Source organism: Brachycentrus maculatus, unplaced genomic scaffold, assembly GCF_059751285.1.
Source record: "Brachycentrus maculatus isolate JH-2025_06_01 unplaced genomic scaffold, ASM5975128v1 h1tg000049l, whole genome shotgun sequence".
Lineage (NCBI taxonomy): Eukaryota > Metazoa > Arthropoda > Insecta > Trichoptera > Brachycentridae > Brachycentrus > Brachycentrus maculatus.
The window spans coordinates 2,045,901-2,069,310 of NW_028280803.1; the positions used below are offsets into that span (position 1 = coordinate 2,045,901).

General features: G+C 32.7%; 3 protein-coding genes across 4 annotated transcripts; 1 reads left to right on the forward strand and 2 right to left on the reverse strand.

Moving 5' to 3' along the window:
* Positions 1 to 5,870: 5,870 nt before the first annotated feature.
* On the reverse strand, positions 5,871 to 13,652 carry scf (Calumenin B scf). 2 transcript variants are annotated; one of them, XM_088277720.1, is made up of 7 exons: positions 13,568 to 13,652; positions 12,932 to 13,158; positions 12,117 to 12,276; positions 11,081 to 11,207; positions 10,522 to 10,643; positions 9,820 to 9,932; positions 5,871 to 8,589 (listed from the first exon to the last, which is right to left on the reverse strand). In XM_088277720.1, exons 2-7 carry the CDS (start codon positions 13,147 to 13,149, stop codon positions 8,364 to 8,366), a joined length of 966 nt encoding a protein of 321 aa, XP_088133846.1. In that variant the 5' UTR covers positions 13,150 to 13,158; positions 13,568 to 13,652; the 3' UTR covers positions 5,871 to 8,363. The 2 variants fall into 2 exon arrangements, with proteins under 2 accessions (XP_088133846.1, XP_088133844.1); XM_088277718.1 differs by having other exon boundaries at positions 13,248 to 13,612.
* Positions 13,653 to 15,227: 1,575 nt separating this feature from the next.
* LOC148312189 (INO80 complex subunit C) lies at positions 15,228 to 16,452 on the reverse strand. Its single transcript, XM_088277758.1, has 2 exons — positions 16,146 to 16,452; positions 15,228 to 16,055 (listed from the first exon to the last, which is right to left on the reverse strand). Exons 1-2 carry the CDS (start codon positions 16,309 to 16,311, stop codon positions 15,859 to 15,861), a joined length of 363 nt encoding a protein of 120 aa, XP_088133884.1. The 5' UTR covers positions 16,312 to 16,452; the 3' UTR covers positions 15,228 to 15,858.
* Positions 16,453 to 16,727: 275 nt separating this feature from the next.
* On the forward strand, positions 16,728 to 23,061 carry Usp12-46 (Ubiquitin-specific protease 12/46). The gene is made up of 7 exons (XM_088277759.1): positions 16,728 to 16,797; positions 16,980 to 17,060; positions 17,319 to 17,535; positions 18,266 to 18,346; positions 19,585 to 20,018; positions 20,584 to 20,727; positions 21,697 to 23,061. The coding sequence occupies exons 1-7, from the start codon at positions 16,795 to 16,797 to the stop codon at positions 21,802 to 21,804; spliced, it is 1,068 nt and encodes a 355-aa protein (XP_088133885.1). The 5' UTR covers positions 16,728 to 16,794; the 3' UTR covers positions 21,805 to 23,061.
* The last annotated feature ends 349 nt before the right edge of the window (positions 23,062 to 23,410 follow it).

Below are 23,410 nucleotides of genomic sequence, written 5' to 3' on the forward strand. Positions count from 1 at the left end.
CACCGCGGCCACTCATTTCACACCTCACCCCTTTCTGTCGTAGCCACCCACTACCACCTACTCCACCCACCGCCGCCCACTCAGCCCACCCCACCCATCCCAACCCCGACCTCATATCTTCTCATCTTAATTTCCGCTGCTGAGAAAATTAATTAAATTGCCTTGGTCGTATTATGCAAGTCATGTATCATATTACGTTTGGGGCTTGTATATAATTAGTTTTGCCACCCAACAGGCTCGCGGCTGCACACTCGACGCGCTGCACTCCCCTCGACTCTCCAGCCTCCTGCTCCCCTGCGCCCCGGTGCCCGCTGCAGCCAGCTTCTTTATAATACGATTAATAATTACCCATTAAAATCGATCCGACATTTTCTTTTGTCTACGACAAAATGGCTACTACTACATTTTAACGGAGCTTTCCTCGTACGAGCGTGCCAGCCTAGCGTAAGAATTTCACATCTAATTAAAGTTGAGAAATGTATGGTCTGAATAATATATGTTTTTTAAACTGTAATATTTATTTAAGCGCAGGAGTGATCACCTTGCCTTCATGTAAGTAACGATCAAGATAACATTGCGACAATATGATGTAGTGCCCTATGCACCATTGGGTGCGGATAAGAGTTAAACGATTTTTTTATTTATTTATTTAACCATTTTGACCTTCTGACATTAATTCTTGTACATATGATAAATAATTATTCATCTTCAAAGCCTCATCTCCACTGGATGGTGCACAGGACACAGCAACATATAAACGCAGTGTTATCTTGATCGTTAACACATGAAGGTAAGGTGATCAACCCTTCGCTTCAGGTACCAGTACAGGGTAGTATTGAATAAATATTAGAGTAAAAAAATCACCTATATTTATTTGACTCCCCCTACTGGGAATCGAACCCCGGACCTCCATTATGGTAGCCGAGCGTCTGTTTTATTATATGTTTTTGCCAATCAGTAAATAATCCTCAGATTTAAAAAAACTTAACAAACAATCGGTGGAAACCGAACCCTTGACGCCAGTATACCCAAGAGTGTAGAAAAATCAGCCGTTATTTCGTATAATACTCGAACGTGAATTTTTAACAAGCTTTTATTGAACTTCATTTATTATTTTCCAGCGGTACGAATTTTGTGAGCTAATTTTAAAACACTTCCACATTTCCGATCGATTTCAAACTTTACAGACATGCCAGCCTATGTTAGCTCACAATATATTTATATCTCCGACCTGACGCCAAAATAATTTAATTTTTAATATAATAATGATTTAAATTATTATATTAATATTTCACCAGAACACGCCTGACCGATGAATAACATGATATTTGATGTGATAATATTTTCCTTCGTAAATTGGGTGTAAATAATATGTAAAGTGGGTGTATAATAATAAAATAAACAATGTGTTGCTTTGTAATTAAAGTTTATAATGAAAGTTTATTCTTAATTTATCTTTATAATATTTTTCTATCTATCTATCTGATTCTGACAGTTCAGAATATTCTATTTTTTCTATCTGACGTCTTTTGTTTTATTAAATGCGACGCATGCGACATCTGGTGGTGGATTTGTACTATATGTAGGTACTTAATAAAATCTATAGGTAGGTACCTGGGTATTTTATTACATTATATATATATATATATATATATATATATATATATATATATATATATATATATATATATATATATATATATATATATATATATATATATATATATATATATATAAATATATATATATATACATATATATATATATATATATATATATATATATATATTATATATATATATATATATATATATATATATATATATATATATATATATATATATATATTTATATATATATATATATATATATATATATATATATATATATATATATATATATATATATATATATATATATATATAAATATATATATATATATAATATATATATATATATATATATATATATATATATATATATATATATATATATATATATATTGTTTTCAGAAACCCCCATAACCCAAGCTAGGACACAGAATGCCGAACCCTCTTCTAGTGGAACGGAAGGCCTGTTGACGACAGTCTACAGTCCGGCTTCTCCTGTGGAGTTTCACGTGGTTTCCTCCCAGCAATGAGCAAATGCTGACAAGTTCCCGATTGACTTACACTAGATTATCCCCCTGTTGCTAACACAGATTCAAACAGGCGCCGCGCTCCGACTATGAATGGAGCGCTCGGCTCGTTGTACTGACTATACGAATGCTCGCATCGTAACGTGTTGCGTTACGACGAAATGACTCCGGTCACTCCCCATCATAATGAAAACATTCCCTTACATTTTGGAGAAAAAAATGACACAAAAAACAATATTCAAAATTCACATATAAGTATAAACATGTGACGCGCGTGAATGCTACACACAAAGAGAACAGTGTACTAGTATTTCCAAAAATATATCCCATATTTTTAACATAAATTTAGCGTTTTAAAAATTGGGAATTTTTCAGCGTTTCGTGACTTTTCGCGATATATTGAATGCATTGAACGTTTTTCAATGTGTCTCAACTTTATATGAAATATCTATCGTTCTTCCCTTTATGTTTATAAAAAAACGATGGAAGTCTGAGCAATCTAGAGCTTACAACCAGGGATTTGGCTGGCTTGAAGGATCACTTTATACATTTGCGTAACATTCACCACTATGTCCAATATATACAGTGAAGAACGATAGATGTTTCAAATCAGGCTGAGACACCTTTAAATTGACATCTAATCCGCAGGGTGAATAATCCAGTGCTGATGTAATAAATAGTATTAATGCTGTTTCTTTTCGGCGCGTGCGAGAACCCGCGTCTACTGTGGACGCACCCTCCCAGCTGCCCAGTCGGACAAGCTCCGCATTATTGGATATTTGACCATGGCGAAATGTAATACCGGCACCTGCCCCTCTCCAGCCCACCCTCCGCCGCCAGCAGCCCACGGGGCAGCGGGTAGCGGGCAGGACACGGCTCCGACTGCCGTACTGGCCGTTATTAAAGTTTTTTCTCCATATTAAACATTCCGTCCGCCGAAAAATACTGCTCCGGTTATGTATTGGGCAAGAAAGGCCACTTTTTGCGCGAGAATTCCGCCCGGCCGGCCGGAAAACTTGGGGTATTTTTGGAATGCAAATATTTGCGGGACTTGTCAACGATTTATATTGCATTTCAATTTCGTGCTTTATTTGGTTTCCCACTACGCGAAACTGAATTAAGCATTCCGAATTATGTTTTCTTTCGCAAAAACGCAGAAATAATGTAACTTACTAATCGTAACGCCATTTCCCCGTAGGGGTAGGCAGAGAGAATAGAACGCCTCACCAATCTGTCATATTTGTGCACCAAAGCATCTCCTCATATATACCCGTCGATTATTCCAACCTCTGATCTGAACAATTTCAACTATTTAAAATACTTTATTATACCAAGTTTTCTTCGGTTTTCCTCTATTTCTATTCACAAGTACACGCGCCTCATATATTTATTTACTGTTATTTCTTCACTCATTCGATTCACATGCCCAAAGCCATCTCAAACACAAATTTCTTAATTTTATCGGTAATGCTTATCTAAGCCTTGCATTCTTTCCTTAATTTTCCATTCGAACATCCATCATGCATCGTTTTGTCGCACGTTTGTCTAAGAGACCGCATTTTCATCCTTTTTCTGCCAACTCCATGCTTCCTTTACATACAAAATGACGCAAAACTGTGATTAATTAATATTGCTTTCAGTAAAGGGTAAAAACATGACATACGAGTATAATGAAAATTCGAAGGTTTTCGTTGATATAAAACACGTGCACATAAAAAAATATATGTAGATATACGTACAACACTAGCCTTGATGTAAGATCTTTGAATTAGATTGGCAATCAACCCTGAAGTGTAGCTAGCTATGAAAAAACTTATTATAAATCCACAACAAATTACATTAAAAAAATATTTTATAAAATAGTACTTCTTTTTTTTATTACATTTTCTCGTTGTAATACATTTTTTGGTTTCATATTTTTTTATTTATTATCCTTTTTGCTATACATTTTTCTTGGTTTAAATTTTACATTTTATTATGTTCAATTTTATTCACTTTACATTCTGTCTTTGTTATGGTGATTTAAGTATAAAAATAAAACACTTGTTTACGGCCACTTTTTTAGTTCAATAATATAACACGACTAGTTTCAAGAACTACAGATGTTGAGAACATCTGTAGTTCTCGTAACTAGTCGTGTTTACATTAATAAACTAAAAAAGTAATCTTATACGAGTACAAATCTACCGCCTCTTCAACCTTCAACGTCCAAGGACCCAACTCTAAAATTTGGAATTAGCTTCACATACGGTGTTTGAAAATGATGCGGAATACACCGAAACACGTGTCACAGTAGATTTTAAGAAATAGTGGTATTTACTAAGTAAAACATTAATTAAAAATAAATAAATGTGGTTTTAGTTACTTTTACTGTGTTCCCAAGTTTAGGTACCTGTTACTCAATTTATTAATTTATAATTTTGGTGTAATATGTTTTTGCAATATTTACTTATTCACAGTCTAGATATACCAAAAGCTTAGATTATGTTTCGTGTCATTACTTAGTTTCATTTTCACAATATTTACTTTGTTTTCGATTTTAAACCTGTTCTCTTATGATTTCTTTTTAATTGTATTAAGCATACTTTTTACATTATTCGTGCTTTATATTCCCTCTTACTATATTTTTTTCTGTACTTTTGTTTACATGTATAATAATTCAAAACATTTATTTGAAATATTTTGTATTCAATTTTATGTGTTTAATATATATGTATATACGCACCGATTGTTCCGATTCCTGACTCAAACATCTTCAAGTATTTGAAGTAATTGATCTTGCCAAGTTTTCCTTAATTTTTGTCAAAAGTAGAAGTTTAAAAATGGACAAATAGGTCATAATAATAGTCTAAACTCTTAGTGAATAAAAGTGATAATAAAAATCTAAACTCTTAGTCCTTTAGTGTAAAAGTTTAAACTAGAGGAACTTTAATTTTTGATCCAAGGAGTCGCCTTTTTATGGCCAAAAAATTATTGCATTTTTACCTTTTTTTCTTAAAAATACTATATTTGTCAACTTCGAGGGTTTCCTTTTGTTGACCTCAAGAATTTATTATTATTGACCCTAAGGGTCTACTACTATTGTACTGGTTCAATAAATTATGAAAATTAATTAAGGAAAATAATTAATTTAAAACATTGAGATGTTTTTAACAAATTTAAGTATGTAATTGATAGTGTCAGCCTCAATAATAAAGCTGCAAGCAAGTTTCAGTGGTGAATTGTGTGACGTCATAGGTTGCACGTTTCTTGTGCTAGAAACCCTGTACTGATCACTCCTTTCGACAACGTCATGTATCAAAAAACTTGATTTTTCAGGAGTTTGTTTTTAAAGTTTAAGAATATAATGAAATGTATTAAAAATAAATATCAAGGCACTTTTTTTACTGTGCTACTGATTTTTTTAGGTAAAACCTGAATTTTTTTTCTTCTCCATTTGAAAAATATTTAGTATATTTAAAAAAAAAATAAAACAATACCTTTTCTTCAAAATGCAAAAACATAACTTTCTGCCCTGTAGCGGGTAAATATTAAGTTAAAAATATACCGCTTTTGCTGGGATATGGTATATTTTCTAAGCATTCCGATAACATGAACAACTGAAAACTGTCAATTTTTTATATATGACGTTGTTGAAAGGAGTGAGCAATATGTAAGCAATGCGTCAAGATAACTCCGCAGCCATCTTATCTTTACACAACTAGGTCAGGAGGAAAATAAAATGCATAACAAATATTAGATAAGTGTTTATTACTAAGATCATAAAATTTTTGGCACTGTAGTAAAATCTAAAAACATAAACTAAGAAGACTAAGAAGTGTTCTAAATCATTATGTACAGTAAACATCATTATCTGCAATTGTGAATTTTGAAACTTGAGGTTAAGGGTATAAAAACATGGCATTTTATACAGTAAATTAATGGTTGGAGTTTAAAACTAGCATTTATTTCCATTTTTAATTTAAATTTCACTTGTTAAATAGCACTATTTCTTAAAATCATTGTGACACTATAGTTTTATTTACCTAATGAAATCTAAATTAAAACTTGATAGATATCACTACAAAGTGACTGCTGAATCAATTAATGAGAATATTTTTGCTGTTACTATACAGAGTTGAAAACATTTAATGCTGTGCTAGAGAATGGGAACAGAACTTTATTTTTTACCCTCCATTTTGTACATTTCAATTACTCCATCTAAAAGTTTCACATTAGTAAATTATCTTAGAAGAGTTTGAGTTTGTCTATGGTATAAACCAACCTCTTGAATGTGGATAAGAGAAACTGCGGATAGCGATGGATTACTGTACAATAAAGATCTAGCAAAGTACGTACACAAATTGTTTAAGATTCATTTAAAATTAAGTAAAATTCATGCACTACCAGGCACTTCCTCGGCGAATCTTAATAATATAGTGATAAATGCATTTGTCTAATATACTATACTAATCATAATAAAACTTTATTAAAATCTCATCATTTGTTCAAATATAAAGCAGCTTATTAATACAATTATTCTTTAAAAAAATATATTTGTTGACAACGACCAAAGGAACAAAAAACTAATCTTCTGATATTATAAGCCTTATTATAATAATTGTGCGGCAGTAAATAAAGGTGTATTTATTTGTAAATATTACGTGCATAACAATCATCTTTTCGGATGACTGATATTTTACTTTTCAAATTTAATTACATATAAGAATAAAATACATATAAATAAATAGATAGATAAATGAAATTATTGCTTGACTTTAATTGCTTTAAAAATACTGTTAAATCAATATTTTACATTAAAATGGTAAATGTAACTGTCAGTTAAAACCATTTATTATAACTAAAATAGGCAAGCAAAAAAAATAGGAATGAATTATTCTGGAAGAGAAAGGTATGTATGTACCTTCATTTAGATTAAATTGACAAAACTGAACTGGAAATGGAAGCAGTCAATTTGACCTATTTATGGTATAAAAATTAGGAAATAACATAAGATAATTACGAAAAAAATATGTATCTTTTTATAAAAATATTGGTATAAATTATGCATTACTATTTGTTCAATGAAATCATTCGCTTATCAGCCGACAATAATAATTCAACAGACATCATTTGAAAATTTAATATTGAATATAAACACAAAAATATGTTAAAGTAGATGTAAGGTCAAAAGCACCAAAAGCAAGGATATGAAGTACAGATCAACAATTCATATAATACCTTTAAACTGAGTACATAATATGGAAGAAGAAGCCAATATTCTCATAAAATATCACTCGGTCTACTGACAATTAGACTTCATAATCAGATCTGCGTAAACCATTCTACTCGTCCATTTAACAAGCTGAGATACAAAACCTACTCAAGGCACCATTAATAGAACATTTAGAGACTAGACTTTATTAGGCAATGATCAATTTTGTTTAATATACGTACTACCAATCAACATTTTCATTAAAATCCAAAAACCCGATATAAGATGTATATCAGAGTAATCTTATATTATATCAGTTTAATGCAACACCAACACAAGTTAAAATATGCAATTTTATGAAAAGGGGTTTATTTAAAATATATAAAAAAAAACAAACTTCAAATACAAATTTTAATAAAATAGGTAATTGATTTGGCAACATGCTACATAATTGCAACATGTTTGAAATTGACTACTTCGAATTTTGGAATATTTTTCAAGTTTTGGTCCCTTCAATTCCAAATTATTGAGCTTCACTGTTGCAGTTCCATCACATTTGATCACGTAAATTGATTACAACTACATCTATATTGTCAACAAAAAAACTTGCACCTTATTACATTTATTTCTTATTTAAAATAATCTCGCAAGTACTGTTAATGAACAAGAGAAAACCAGAATGGTCATCCAATTCATAAAATACTTGATTTAAGCTTGTAATTCAGATACACATTAACAATTTTTTACTTAATTTGACATTAAATACAGTGCTAATCTCAAAAAATTTAATTTTTGACTTGTTTTGATATTGCATTCACATTGATAAGTAATAACACCGCAATTTCAACGACGTTTTAATAAAAAAAATGGCAACACGATATTTAATTACAATTTACGCGCAAAGCATTGGAAAATTTCAAACATATCATTTGTTCATACGGAAGAATTCCACAGATGACAGAATCAGTTTTTATGCATGGAAGCAAACCCAATCATTGCTTAACAACGTCTAATTGACAAAATCGTAGACAGTTAAAACTCATCGTGTCTCGCGAGAGCTTCGCCGAAGTCGGTGGCTTGTGATCCGACAAACAGATCGTACTTGGCGAGGATCTCGCTTTTGGTGAGTTTCTCGTCAGCATCCGTGTCGGCTTCGAAGATCAAATGTCTCGCTTCTGCCTCGGCGTGATCGAAGTCTGGAGGAACTATCCATGTTCTCACTTCATCACCGTCCATCACTCCGTCCTTATTTGTGTCACTAAATGCATGAAAATCTCGTATAAACACTTTGTCGAAATACAGTAGACGTTCTCTTAACCGGCGCCACTTTAACCGGCCTCTAATCTAGGAATCTTTAATCTAGGAATGCTTCGCGCCCAAAATACTGCATACCGGCCTCTACCTAGGAATGCTTCGGGCCCAAAATACTGCCTCTATCTAGGAAGGCTTCGCGCCCAAAAGACAGACCGGCCTCTATCTAGGAAGGCTTCGCGCTTAAAATACTGCAGACTGGCCTCTATCTAGGAATGATGGCGCCCAAAATACTGCAGACTGGCCTCTATCTAGGAATGATGGCGCCCAAAATACTGCAGACTGGCCTCTATCTAGGAATGCTTCACGCCCAAAATACTGCAGACCGGCCTCTATCTAGGAATGCTTTGCGCCCAAAATACTGCAGACCGGCCTCTATCTGGGAATGCTTCGCGCCCAAAATACTGCAGACAAGTAGCAACTTAAACTTGAAAGAAGCAGAAAATAACAGAATTTTTTAATGGATTTATGCTTACTTTTTAAAAAGAATTGGAGTGATGTGTGGCTTTTTCCTGTACATATTTTTTACAATTTGTAAAATGTTAACTTTTAATGTGTGAGTTTAAAATAAAAGTTCTGTTTTCTTAGTGTTTTGGAAAAATTGTGTTTTTTTCTTCCTTGCAAAAGTGTATTTTTCTCCTTTTAAATCTCCAAATGTCACCACAATGGCGATACCGCCCAAGTGGGTAATGGAAATTGCTTAACACACTAAGGACGGGAACGGTATTTCTACCCGTTTGGTCGATTGATGCTTAAGGACGGGAAGGGTATGTTTACCTCTCGCGCCGGCTCATTTCAAAGTCAGAAAAGAAGGAATTATTTAATTTTTGGGTAATACGCGAATACATGTGTTTGATAATGTCCTAAGAAGACGAAACGCTTCTTGTATTAAAATATACATAAATAAATGTAGAATTCAACCAAATGAACCTTGTTTAATTTTTGATATATTATCCAACAATTCAATATGGAATTCTACCAACTGTCTGCAGTTACATAAATAAATTATTAAATGTTTTTATATGAATATTATGTACCAATCTCATTGTTAAGGTCATAACTACATGTACACAATTATCGAATCCCGTCGCCAGCACTCTGCAGGCGTAAAAAACACCCATTCTTAGTGTGTTAATAGTAAAATATAACCTTATATTTTATATAAACATGATCTCACCGGAACTCTGTAAAGTGCTCTTTTTCATTCTTAACCCATTCCGGCTCTTCCTCACCTTCCTCGTCTGGTCGGTACATGTCTCCGATATATTCCTGAAGGGATATCTGACCATCCTGTATTAAAAAAAAAATTTAAAATATATTGTATCATTTCGTATTATACTTATTTTTAATTACATATTTCAGGAAGTAAATTAATATAATAAATTATTTGAAGCGCAAGAATTAAACTAAAATTACTACTACTACTTACCTTCATATGCACCCAATGGTGCATAGGGCACTGCATCAAACAGATGCAATGTTAATTTGATTGTTTGTTATATGAAAGCAAGAGATCAGTCCTGCGCTTCAGGATAATATTACATAAATATATCAGGATAATATTACATAAATATATCAGTCCAGAATAATATTACATAAATATTAAAGTGGAAAAAACACTTGTATTTATTTAGCCCCCCTGAGAATCGAACCTCCAGTGTGGTATCCAAATGTGCTAACCACTAGACTATGGAGGCAGGAATTAAAGAATAAGAAAGGCCATGCTTCATGCTGTTTACATTCCCCGAAATTGTAAACGATTTATAACATTACGCTACGCCACACACATTTATTGGGGTCTTACTGCATGCACTTACATGCACTTACAGGTTATAATATGTATAGTGCAAAAAATAACAAAGAGATTTGATTTTCTTACCTTATTTTTATCAATGTCTTCCATTGTTTCAATTACTACGATATTCCTCATCAAGGGATGTTCTTCGGGGTGTAAAAATGCCTTAAACTCTTCTCGGTTTAGAGCTTCATCTTCGTCAGTATCTGAAATACGGAAATAAACCATTATTGAGAACTAAAACATTTGAAAATATCCTTTTAAATGAATGTTTTACTTAGTAAATACCACTATTTCTTAAAATCTACTGTGAAATTTACTAAGGTGTGATATTTACTAAGTAAAACGTTAATGAAAAATGGATAGATTTTAACACAAAGTGACTGCCGAATGAATTAATGAAATTTGAAAATATCTTTACAGTTTCAGGAGATAAAATATTAATTTTTACTGCAGTACACAATACATATGAAAAAAAAAATAAAAAAAGAGAAATATTTGTGTTTTTATTATTTAAAAAAATACTTCAATTTCATACTATTTCTGTGAGCATAAGCGGCTCATTATTAGAAATAGGTATCAAATTGTGGTGGAATGGGTTCTAACCGAGACTACTGTTCTAACCGGTACTAGTATTACTAACCAGCGTGAGACCAGCGTCTCCTGTCTCGTCTCAGCATAGCCTTGTATGAGAATCCTTCCCCTCCTTCATTTCCTAGCTCTTTCTCGTCCATTTCATCCATAAAACCATAAATAGCCTTTTTGTAGACCTGACAAAAGAAAAACTCATTTTTATTTTGATACTCACCTCTTACAATTGTACTGAAAATGCAAATAATGATACATGTAAAAAAAAATCACCAGTAAAATGAATATCATAAAAAATTATCTTAACACATTGTTGTCAGGTGGTTTTTTCATCAACCCCGAAACTAATTATGCTCAGTCTGCCGCCTGAACCTCAGTACACTAATCACAAGTAGCCGCAAACCCTAATGCCAGTACAATTTTCAATAGATTTGGAAGTATGGCTGAGAAATTTGTGAAGTATTTATTTAGCTAGCTCCGTTTGAACATAGGTAAAATTATTTGAGACACCAATAATATTGGCAAATCATCCATAGGGTGAATAATCCAGTGTCTGATATAAAAAATAATATAAATATTGAAGATATCAGCCTGGTATACCCCTGGAAGATAATATTTATGTAATTTTACAAATTAATTAGTCTAAATCATAGGTCGGCAACCTTTTGTTGTAAAAAGCACAAATATTTTACGTGGGATTAGTGCGGGCCGCACTTACACCATATGTTATTACAGTATGTCTACAATATTTGTCTACAAATATTTCAGTTTTAAGAAACATGTTTATCGTATATTTTTATGTTTATTGTAATTAATAGAATCAACGGATTTTAGCGGTTGCATTTCACTTGCAATTATTTTTACCTTAGCTTGCATTTTCGAAGTAGATAACCGCATCGATAACCACAAACAGTGTTTGTTTTTTCGATAGTTAGGAGTTTTTTTTCATTGATATGCTTCGTCGTTGTGGTGATAATCTTGCGCGCCGCACCAAGACGCCTTGCGACTTGCATGTCCACTGGTTGCCGACCCATGGTTTAAATTATCAGATTTTTTGTTGTTGTTAAAAGGGATTAGCTGACAATCCATACCTGCCACGGAATGGTTTTCTTATTATCGGGATTATGCTGTTTCCACTGGCGATCCACATCATCGTCGATATACCGGTTCTGGGTGTACCGGATCCAGTCCTGGAGCTCTACCATCGAGACGAAACCATCTTTGTCTGTATCTATTTTGTCCACAATCAATCTGTAAAATGAGTTCTATTTTAAGTACGTCTTCTGACCCTTTGGTGTAAAGACACTGAATGGATTTGATGCAATGTTATTTTGATTGTTAATGTAATAAGGTTCATAATCCCACCCCTGAAAACATTCTTAAATATTTGTTTATAGCAAAACATAAAGAGTTCAAATTGTGTTTTGTATATTTGACCCTTACCTGCACCCTATGATGCATAGGGCACTGATCGGGTTGACACAATGTAACATGATTGTTATTTACATAAAGACAAGATGATCAGTCCTGTGTTTCAGGTACCAATCCAGGGTGATATTCAATCAATATTAGAGTGTAAAATCACTGATATTTATTTTGACTCCCCTGAAATCAAACCTCGGACCACTGCCACCTAACCACAACAGTGTGGAGCCAGGCAATTTTAAATACAAGCATTTTTATGAGCAAATATCAGAAAATATTTGCTAGTGCAAACTGTACATCAATGTGAAATCTTTTTATGACTCTTATTTGGTAATGCATAGGGTACCCTATAGGTTGCACACTTGTGTGTGAACTAGCTTCTAAGACACTGCTAATTTGTTCCTTGAGGTGATGAGTTATTGAAGTAGTAACTTCATTCATTTAATGAGTTCAGTAATTAACTTCATTATATTAACGTTACCCTAATCTCCGTTGGCTTTCTTCAGGAGGCAGCTGGTCGAATGTCTTGGCTTGGTCCTCCCCCAGGAAGGCTTCATGATCGTATTGAGGACTGTGATGTTGGTTAGGAAAGTGCTCGGCATCGGATAAATCATGGTTTAGAATCCTTTTATCTTCCGGTTTAGGCACAGCCGAAGCCACGGCGATCGCGAGAAATGTCGCTAACACTAAGATCTTCATATTTGCCCTCTAAATAAAACAAAACAATAATTAGCTCTTTAAATAAAATTTAAATACGCGCTCTCAATTCACAAAATGTCACGTTAAATTAAACCGACCTAATTTTCAATCACCGCTGAAGAGGCGTTAAGTAAAATCAAACCGAAACCGGGATACCGAACGCGGAAATTCTTAATCTGGAAGCAATAAGAATCCAGCCTCTGACGTGGAAGTTACTTATCGTATATTTATACAGCATCAAAATAATGTACTTCCTCTATGACCGACCACACAGATAAGTCCACATCATCCCTTGAATTTTACGTTAAAATGAATTAACGCAACGATAAAACCACGATAGGAAACCTCGTAATGCATCCAAAATTCGGAACACGTAACAAAAAATTATATTAATTAAGAATAAACTTTGTTTTGTTACCGTATGAATTGGACAAATTTCCGGCGAATTGTCAAAAATATAAACAATGACCCAATTCGTAACCAATGACGTGTGACCAGTGTGACCAAACGGTAAAAATACTTTTGGGCTTGTTATAGGGGCGATTTGTCAACGCCATATATTTTGTAATAAGAACCTTTTTTGCTCGTGTATCCCTTCTGCAACCCATTTTTTTTTTTATTTGTTGAATTTTCAAACTAAAATACCTAGAAATATTATAGATGCTAAACAGAGACAAAGCAATTTATATGAAGAGAATTTTGGGCATTTACAATGTTTACAACCTGTCATTGGCCAGCTTGCTATAGAAAAATAAATACATGTGTTTATTTTGGGAAAAAAAGTCTTTAAAGGCCTCTGTCTTTAGAAGCTTGTCTGCGAAGATAGGGAAGGTAAATTTAAAAAAAATACATCAGAAACACCCAGACCTGTTGAAAAGTAATATTTCTTGAATTTATTTTGCAATTGGTAGGAATTGAACCCACAACACCAGTTTTGCAGTCGACTATCTACCCAACTACACTATGGAGCCTGTCCATACATACTATTCTATATCCAGCTGTGATATCCAGAATATAACCCCATACACATGAAAAGCGATTGTAATGCACTAGTCACATGTTAACAACTAGACATATCCAAAGAAGAAACAACTAGAAGGTAATTTATTCTCAAGAGTACACATTCCTAGTAAGTTGAACAAGCTTGTATAAGTAAGGGTATTCAGCCCTGAATGCTCTAGTTATTGCTGCTATTCTCCTTTTCCTCTCATAGAGTTTACCTACTAGTACACATACTCTTTCTTTCCCATTTTGCAATAATTTCCTTGACCCTGAGCTCCTTCTCTACTTACTGATATCATCCGTATCCATTCAATTATGTTACACTCCGAACCAAGTATTTGGAGAGCAGGGCTGCCAACCTCACCTTCACATAATAAACAGTATAGTTTACACCAAGTAGTTCCGATGCAGTGTCCTAGGCACCACTAGGGTCCAGATAAGAGATAGAAGAAAAATTATGAGCTACCAATTGAGGAACTGCTCTTGGCTTAAATTTTATTGTATGTTTTCAGCAAGTAATCCTTAATTTATCCTAATTATCTTTATATTTTAAATTTCTTATATTTATATCACGGTCCTTCTGATTCTGGCAGCGACTTTTCAGGTGTCTCAGTGTCTCTAAACTTCCATCATCCAAGATACTAGCCCAGATATTAAGTCCAAAACACGGCATAATCCTTATAAATAAAAATGTTCATTTGTTCGAATTTATAAATCTCTTCACTAATTGCATTACAATTTTGTCAAATTCAAAATATAGCATTTCAATATGCAAATGGTTTTTATTTTTATTAGAGCCACAGCATTGCGTGGTGGGGTATAGTTAGTAAATGACAAAAATGGTATTAACATCCTCAACGTTACTCCTTTTTTTCTAAATAATAAAAAAATATTGAAAAATCATAATTTATTTTATTAATTAAGAATACAAAGTTCAATTAAATACAAATAAATATTTATTTATTAACCTACATATAAAGAATAGATGTACATTATATTTTAACAAACCAAAAATTTGCAAGTAATTTTGAGAAAGGTTTACATTAACAGTTGTTTGAAGTAAAGAGCAGATAGTGCTTGTGCACAAGTGAAAAGACAAAAACTAAAAAATTGCAGTATGATCAAATTATTCCAATATTGTACATTTATAAAACTGTTAATATATAAATGCAATGAAGGCCTAGGGAGTAGGATCAAGTAAGAAGTTAAGGGGAGGGTCCAAGGAAGGGATGATAAGATGGAAAGTTAGGGTTCCATGGATACATAGTAATTTTTCAAGTATTTCTTGAAGCTCATCAGAGATAATGCATTTTAAGACGGAGAGGTAATTGATTCCATAATCTGGCCACTCGAACAGTGGAGAGATTATTGAAGAGTAGCGTGTTATGTTACATGGTACTTTATTTATTGATTAGGCTTTTAATTTGTAGAACTGTAAATTTGAAAATGCCATAACTAGGCGAAACAATTGTCACAATATTAATTTTTATGTGTTTTTTAATAAAATACAACTTTGAAGACTCAAAAAAATTGTGTTTAATTTAAAAATTAATACATAAATTACATGGTAACTGTCCACAATAACACATTTAGGTGAATTAGGGTTCTGAAGAATATTATGTAGTAGTGAGAGATTGTAAGATTAAGCACTACATGTACATAAATATATATGAACACAGAAACATTGTTCACACAAAATAATTTAACTTAGACAATACTGCTTGCCCCTCTCAATTGAAGGTATCCAGCGGATATATCCATGGGGAGGCTTTGTATAGTAGAATATTCTTCAGCATTAGCATACAATAATTTGGAATATGGATCGGTGTACGGTGCTATTAATCCAGATATATCAGAGTACTTCTTGTTGGGCTTGAAAGAAGGAGGTGCATTTATTGAATAATCTGAAAAAAAATATTAAGAACATCATTTACACATATTCACAATATGGTATTAATAATTTCGACATTTTATAGAATAAAAAAATATCTTACACAAAACGGAATCTTCAGACCAAGACAGTGTTCTTTCCGTGGCTAAGATTTGTTTTAAGGAACGCCATGCTCGCTTTTTGTTACTTGTCTTGCTTGTGTGTTTAAACAGAGCACCTTTGAAAGCATATTTTTTGTCTGGATCCGCAATTTCTATATTTGATGCCATTTTATTGATATATAATGCAGATTAACGATTTATTGTATCATTTCTCCAAATCAACAATAACAAATGTCAAATTGTGTCAAATTGAGCCGATTTTGACGTTTTTAAGCCTTGGCGCACGTGTCAGCTTTCCCAATTCGATATCAGATTTTGGAATTCCAAAAGAACAAAAATATAAGTGAAAATTATGCAAAAATTATCCTCGCGCAGGTTTTTTAATGAAAAAACGTCTATGTATAGGTAAAGTATTTGTATGGGTTTCATACATTCAAAATTTAAATTTCAGAAATCGAATTCGGAAACGTAAACGGTAAGACATTTCATCGATACCATAGACAGTTTATTTTAATGTTACCATTTAAAAAATATATTTATGCAATTTATATTTTGATGGCAGCACTCGTCGATCACTCCAGATCAGTCTTGTCTATGACTTAAAGTTGTCAAAATGTCAGGGATTTGAGCAATAATGATATTTAACCCAAAATGGTAAAAAATTACATATTCCTTTTTATAATTAAAATTTATCAATTTGGCATGCGTAAAATATTATTATTAAAATAGCGTAATGTTATTTGAAGCGATGCGACGGAAAATATTTTAATAAGTCGTTAATTCCTCAGCGAAATGAGTGCGTTATTTTTTTTTTCAAATATTCGTATTCTTTTCAGGGTGGAAATGTATCACAACTCGAGCGGGATATAGGATCTGATCAATTTCCTCCCAATGAGCACTACTTTGGATTAGTTAACGTGAGTATAGATGTGACAATTATATATTTTTCGACGTGTTGCATACACATTTCATAGATATATACGGTTTCCTTCCACCTAATCTAACACAATTACGCTTGTAATTAGCTTACTTATATAGCATTACGTGTTTTTGCTATGCCGCTTATATTAAAATTAGTTGTCACAAACCTGTGCTCATCGATTTTCACTCAAATATAAAACATCGATTTAAAACACAAATAATTACTTAATTTTATCCCCTTTTCTGCTTTCCAGTTCGGTAATACCTGCTATAGTAATTCAGTCCTGCAAGCACTGTATTTCTGTCGGCCATTCAGAGATAAAGTCTTGGAATACAAAGCTAAAAACAAAAGAACCAAAGAGACCCTCCTCTCCTGTTTAGCTGATTTATTTTATAGTATAGCAACGCAAAAGAAAAAAGTTGGGTCAATCGCTCCAAAAAAATTCATCGCAAGACTTAGAAAAGAAAAAGGTAAAAACATTACACTATTTAACACGTTACTTTTTTTCATATATGTAGGGATTAATGTAAGCAACATTTTGAGTGTGTCCAAATACTTGGACACACTCAAAAATCTGGATTATCTCCAATTACAGGAGTTATTTTCATAAAAATAATAGGAATAATATGAAAATAACTCCTGCAATTGGAGATAATCCAGATTTTGTGGACAAGTATTTGGACACAATCAAAAATGTTGTGAATAAATTATCTGGTCAAATTATAAGCTTAAATAATAAAAATGAAAATGATATTTTCTAGCGTTTCTCATGTGTGTGATTATAATCCAGGATTCGGACCTCACATACTAATAAAAGAGTTTCTGCTCAATAAAAAGCTTCTTTTCATCTCACCAATAGATGTCTCTAGTGAAGTTCTACTGATATCCAAGAATAATGTTTCAAAATTGGTTTATATATATATAGAACTTCCAAGAATTTGAGTAGTGTGGTTGTTAATAATGGGTTGAATTGGTGAATGTTACACGTGTGTAAAGTGATCACTTTAACCAGCCAATGACGGTCGTCAGCCCCGTAAATGCCCAGACTTCCATATTCTTCTTCATCTTTGATGAGATGTCAAAAAATAATTAATGTAAGCACCCTTGAGGTGGTATTTTATGTAAATGGTGCCAAATAAGTTATCCAAAATTATTATCATTATTATGATATTCTTATGTGTGTTTATCATTTCTTTACAGAGGAGTTTGATAATTACCTTCAGCAAGATGCCCACGAGTTCTTAAATTTTCTAATTAATCATATCAATGAGATAATATTAGGTAAGTTGTGTTTACATTTTTAATATTTAAAACCTTAACTTTGTGGTCAGACATTTTAGCAAAATGTTAGCTAAAGCTGAAACAGATCATTTTAAATCTAATTGGTTTGTAACTTACTTATCTTCCTCTCTGGTCTCAATCCTGCGGATTGGTTTGTAGCAACAGATGACATCTCTGTCGCCATTCTCGCCTATTTTCGGAAGTCCTCTTCAGCTCCTCATACGTCGAGCAGTCCATGTCTTCGTATAAGTCGCTTAGGTATTCGCGGCGTGGGCGTCCTGGCGTTTATTCCCTCGATCGTCCCCTCTATTATTCGGTGCAGGAAACCCTCTTGTCTTATCACGTGGCCGATCCATTCGGCGCGTCTTTTGGAGATAGTCGCGAGTAGGTGCTTCCTTTCCTTGATCAATCGTAGCACCTCGTCGTTGGAGATGTGGTCTCTCCAGGATATCCCGAGCATTCTTCTATAGATCCACATCTCCAACGCATTCAGCCTATTCTTATCCCTTTCAGATAGGCACCATGTCTCGCAGCCATACAGTAGCACACACAACTTGCTTATATATCTGTGTTATTGTAATAAAATATAGGTATTTACGAAAATAAATAAAAATTCACATAATTGTGCCGCATTGTGTAGATGTTACTACCGTTGGTCAGGTGTGGACTGTATTTGATTTCTTCTTAATCAAATATGGTAGACAATTTAGGGTTTCGCCCAATTTATTGCAGTAATTACACTTTTGATTAAAGTGTTAAAATGCAACAAAATGTAGTAAAATATTCAGCAACCAATGATTGACTAAATGTTATAAAAAGAAAGAGAGAGAATTCATGACAGTCAAGTCCCGTAAAACTTTGTGTAGCAATCTGAATTCAGTTGCGGTTGTACTGCAAATAGGGTTGCCAGTAAAAATGCTTAATCGGCCTTGATGATTAAGTACTTAGGGAAAGTAAAAATGACCAACCAATTGTGATCGGGTTAAAATCAATAGCTTGATCCCATTATTAATGATATTTGCAAATGGATAATGAAAGAATGACTAAGGAGGGTATGTATGACTACATGCATGGAGTGAAGGAAGCTAAGAGTGTATGTCAAAAAAGTAAAATGTAGTGTTTCATCGTCTTTGCCTATCCCTGCGGGGAAATGGCGTGATGGTAGTAGTAGTAGTATATTTCTAAATAGGAATCATTTAAAATTATAATTCTAATAATGCTTTTTTTATGATATTTAGCGGAACGGAATCAAAACCCTTGCAAGCCAAAACCCGGTTCGGGTGACAGCAGCAGTAGTACAAACCATGAACCCACGTGGGTGCATGAAATATTCCAAGGAATACTTACCAGCGAGACTCGGTGCCTGAACTGCGAGACGGTCAGCAGCAAAGATGAGGACTTCTTCGACCTGCAAGTGGACGTGGACCTCAACACTAGTATAACGCACTGCCTGCGATGTTTCAGTAATACAGAGACATTGTGCAGTGACAACAAGTTCAAATGCGATCACTGCAGCAGCTATCAGGAGGCTCAGAAGAGGATGAGGGTGAAGAAGCTCCCCATGATCCTGGCGCTGCACTTAAAACGTTTCAAATACATGGAACAGTACAATAGGCATATTAAAGTATCACACCGAGTTGTGTTTCCCTTAGAGCTTAGATTATTTAATACTGTAAGTTTACTTCATTTTGAACTTATTTTTTATTCAATTACTTCACTTTTTTATGTTATGTTTAATTATTACTCTGCTACAGCGTAGGGTTACCAAATTATGTCTGACCCGGATGCGACTCTTTAAAAATATTTTCTTTGATAGTTTTATTACTCTTTATTCTTTTGTTTACCTTCCAATTTTTCGGCAGACTTAAAATGCGAAACATTGCTTATTGTTTGGCAGTTTTCAAGAATCAACTGTCACATTAACAATAAATAATAATAAAAAAACTGCAATAGGATTAGATTTTCATTTTTATTCATAATAAGAGGTAATATAATGATTTTAACAATACCTTTCCAGACTCATTTTATAAGATTAAAAAAAAATATATTTTCTCACCCCGCTATCTTCAATTCACCATTCTAAAAAACAATTATTTTAAGTGTAACCTTTATTCAGAGTTACTGATGAAGCCAAATAACAGAATGTCCAAGTATATCCCCAGTAAATATGAGGCATGACGATTATTATTTTTGAATCTGGATTTATTATACTTTATATTATTTTATTTGAATTGCAGTCTGATGATGCAGTGAATCCAGACAGACTATATGACCTGGTTGCCGTGGTTATTCACTGTGGCTCCGGCCCTAACAGAGGTCATTACATCAGTATAGTCAAGAGTCACGGTTTCTGGCTGTTATTTGATGATGATATGGTAGATGTAAGTAAACAACTTTGTCCATACAATTAAGTCTTTAAGATGGCCGGATATTCAAGACTTTGGGATAAAAATGACCCGTCACAAAACCGGTTTTTTATAGTTTTTAAAAACCAGATATTTTTGTTAACATATATCCCAGTACAGCATATTTTCCACATCTGATTTGGGGGATATATGATTTTTTTAATATCTCCTTTGAACAGTTGTAAAAATATTGAACATTAGTTTTTTTATGCCCAAAGTCTTTAATTGTCGAAACATCTGTTTCTCAACCCCACAATCTTTACTATGGCTACTTCTCGGTAGCTTTTCTGAATATTCAATTAGGCTCACCAAGTATCATTTGGTAAGTCACCAAGACTATTTTTTTTAAAGTTTTGTTTGAAAATAAAAAATATTTGTGCATACTCAATGCTGTTTAATATCTGCAAAATCATTCATCCTTACTTGGACAGCATAAGAACAAGGGCTAAGGGAACATGCTTATTTTACGTTATATATCTGAGATTCCTGAGATATCTGAGATTGAAAGCAGTCCTGGATGGTGTATATACAAATTATATTATTTTGTATATACAAATTATACACCGCTGCAACAGTAGACTAATTTATTTATAAACAGATTATTATTTTTATATAGAAGTAGCCTAAATATTCAATATCATTACAATGTACCACTGCCAACTGTCATATCTTTTTCCAAATCTAGAATTTTTACAACCTTATTCCAGACGCACATCTTTCAAATTCTGTTAAAAATGTCCGGAAGAAATTGATTTATAATTCAGTTAACATCGACAGTACAAATCCAGCCTTTATGTATTAAAAAATTCTGGAAATAAGAAACTCACATTCCGTCTGTATGTGACTACACTTATAACATTTCTTACGCATAACTTATAATATACATTATAAAGTGTCCGTTGTCTACAAAATGTGTTTTGTTCTATTTTTTTTTCTCTTTTTCAGAAAATTGATGCATCAACAATAGAAGACTTTTATGGTTTAACATCGGATATACAGAAATCTTCAGAAACTGGATACATTTTATTTTATCAGTCGAGAGATTGTGTATGATGTAATCACTACTTGTTAGGTCACCAAAAAAATAGAGCATTTTAGCAGAATATTTGGATATCTGTTTTTATTATTTTAGAGTTAGCGTGGTCATTTATCAATGACTGCTTATCGAGAACTGAAAACTATTGTTGCTTCAAATGACTCTGTTAATATTAAACTGCCATTCCGTAATTATTTTTTAAAATATATATTTGTACACCAATGCCTCAATAAACAGAAAAGGTACATTCCTAAATATGTATTGAACTGAGTATAAAGAATGCATATGTTTCGAAGTTAGTAAAAAGGAATAAAATGGGTGGGAAATTATTTTTTTCAACTTTGAAAACTGAAGAAACTATATCTGTGGTGCAGGCGCATTTCTGTCCAAAAGACTCTTTAAAATTGAGGAATTGGTATATATTTTAACTGTCAAAACCTTTTTTTAGCAATCCTGTATTTGAGTGTGATAAGTAGCATGTTCTTATAAAAATGTGTTGTTTTTTTAACGCACTATGGTGTAAATAATATAATTTCGAATATTTTTTTAGAAATCATCCTGAATATATTTTTAATTATTTATATATTTGTATAATTTACATTATCGTGATTTATCTTTTTTACTGTAGTAAATATGCAGTTCAGTTTGTTTAGATTTTATAAATAATTTGTCGTTTTATAGCACTCAAAAAATTTGTTGATTATGCATTCTCAATGCCGTTTTCTTTGCAATGAACCGTTTTCTTTCTTTTCTTAAAGAAAACAGCCTTTTTATATTTGTTAAATACTATTATACACTATGATTTTATATCAAATTGAACTGTAGAGCATCACACTATTTTATTATAAATTTTATTCTATTGTGAAATGACGAAGCGGCATTTTTAAAACAATTATTATTTTTTAAATCTGTAATATCTTTCCCTATAAAATGTTCATTAATAGACAATTTCAAAAATTCTAATTATATGTTTGATTGCATAAGGCTTCCTCTTAACATGCCATTTTAAGAGGAAGCCTTATGCAATCAATGTTTTCATTTTATGTTTCATTCAAATTTTGCGTAAAGCTTCTTGGCCTTCAAATACTACAAAAAATTATCACCGTTTTCTTATCATAAGTCTATTAAAGAGAACCCTACAAATAATGATAATGTAAAAACTTTGTTTATTATATTGAAACGTACTGTTATTTGTTAATATCTATAATATTATGACATTTTATTGTTTGTAAATAGAAAAATCTCTAATATGTAATAAAAATTATCTACTTAAACTATTTATTATTTATGAAACTCCAAAATAATTAATATCCATCAGCATTTTTAACCTTTCCCGTACTGCTTATCCAAAATTACACGTGATACAAAACGGAGTACCAAAAGATCCCAGTTCATATTGTATGGAAATCATAGTAAGCAGCTCACAGCCAACTGGGTCATCAGAGTTGGGTCTTTCATGTTGGTTATCAAATCTATTATGTATTATTTCTAGCAATGTTCTATTTATATAGGGGCAATCGCGGATCGCATAGGTATTCATCGTTCCGATATAAACATACAAATTTAAATGTTTTCTCATCTCTCTCGAAGTACACACATTTATTAGAGAGAAACAAGTCGCTA

Excerpts from the sequence above, each read along its gene's own strand:
- scf (XM_088277720.1), bottom strand. The coding sequence starts at position 13,149 with ATGAAGATCTTAGTGTTAGCGACATTTCTCGCGATCGCCGTGGCTTCG. Across the intron at positions 11,208-12,116 it reads AGAAAACCATTCCGTGGCAG|GTCTACAAAAAGGCTATTTA; the intron begins GTATGGATTGTC and ends TTCTTTTGTCAG. Across the intron at positions 8,590-9,819 it reads GAGCACTTTACAGAGTTCCG|TGACACAAATAAGGACGGAG; the intron begins GTGAGATCATGT and ends TCATGCATTTAG.
- LOC148312189 (XM_088277758.1), bottom strand. The coding sequence starts at position 16,311 with ATGGCATCAAATATAGAAATTGCGGATCCAGACAAAAAATATGCTTTC. Across the intron at positions 16,056-16,145 it reads GTCTGAAGATTCCGTTTTGT|ATTATTCAATAAATGCACCT; the intron begins GTAAGATATTTT and ends ATTTTTTTTCAG.
- Usp12-46 (XM_088277759.1), top strand. Across the intron at positions 17,061-17,318 it reads ACTACTTTGGATTAGTTAAC|TTCGGTAATACCTGCTATAG; the intron begins GTGAGTATAGAT and ends TCTGCTTTCCAG. Across the intron at positions 18,347-19,584 it reads TATCAATGAGATAATATTAG|CGGAACGGAATCAAAACCCT; the intron begins GTAAGTTGTGTT and ends TATGATATTTAG.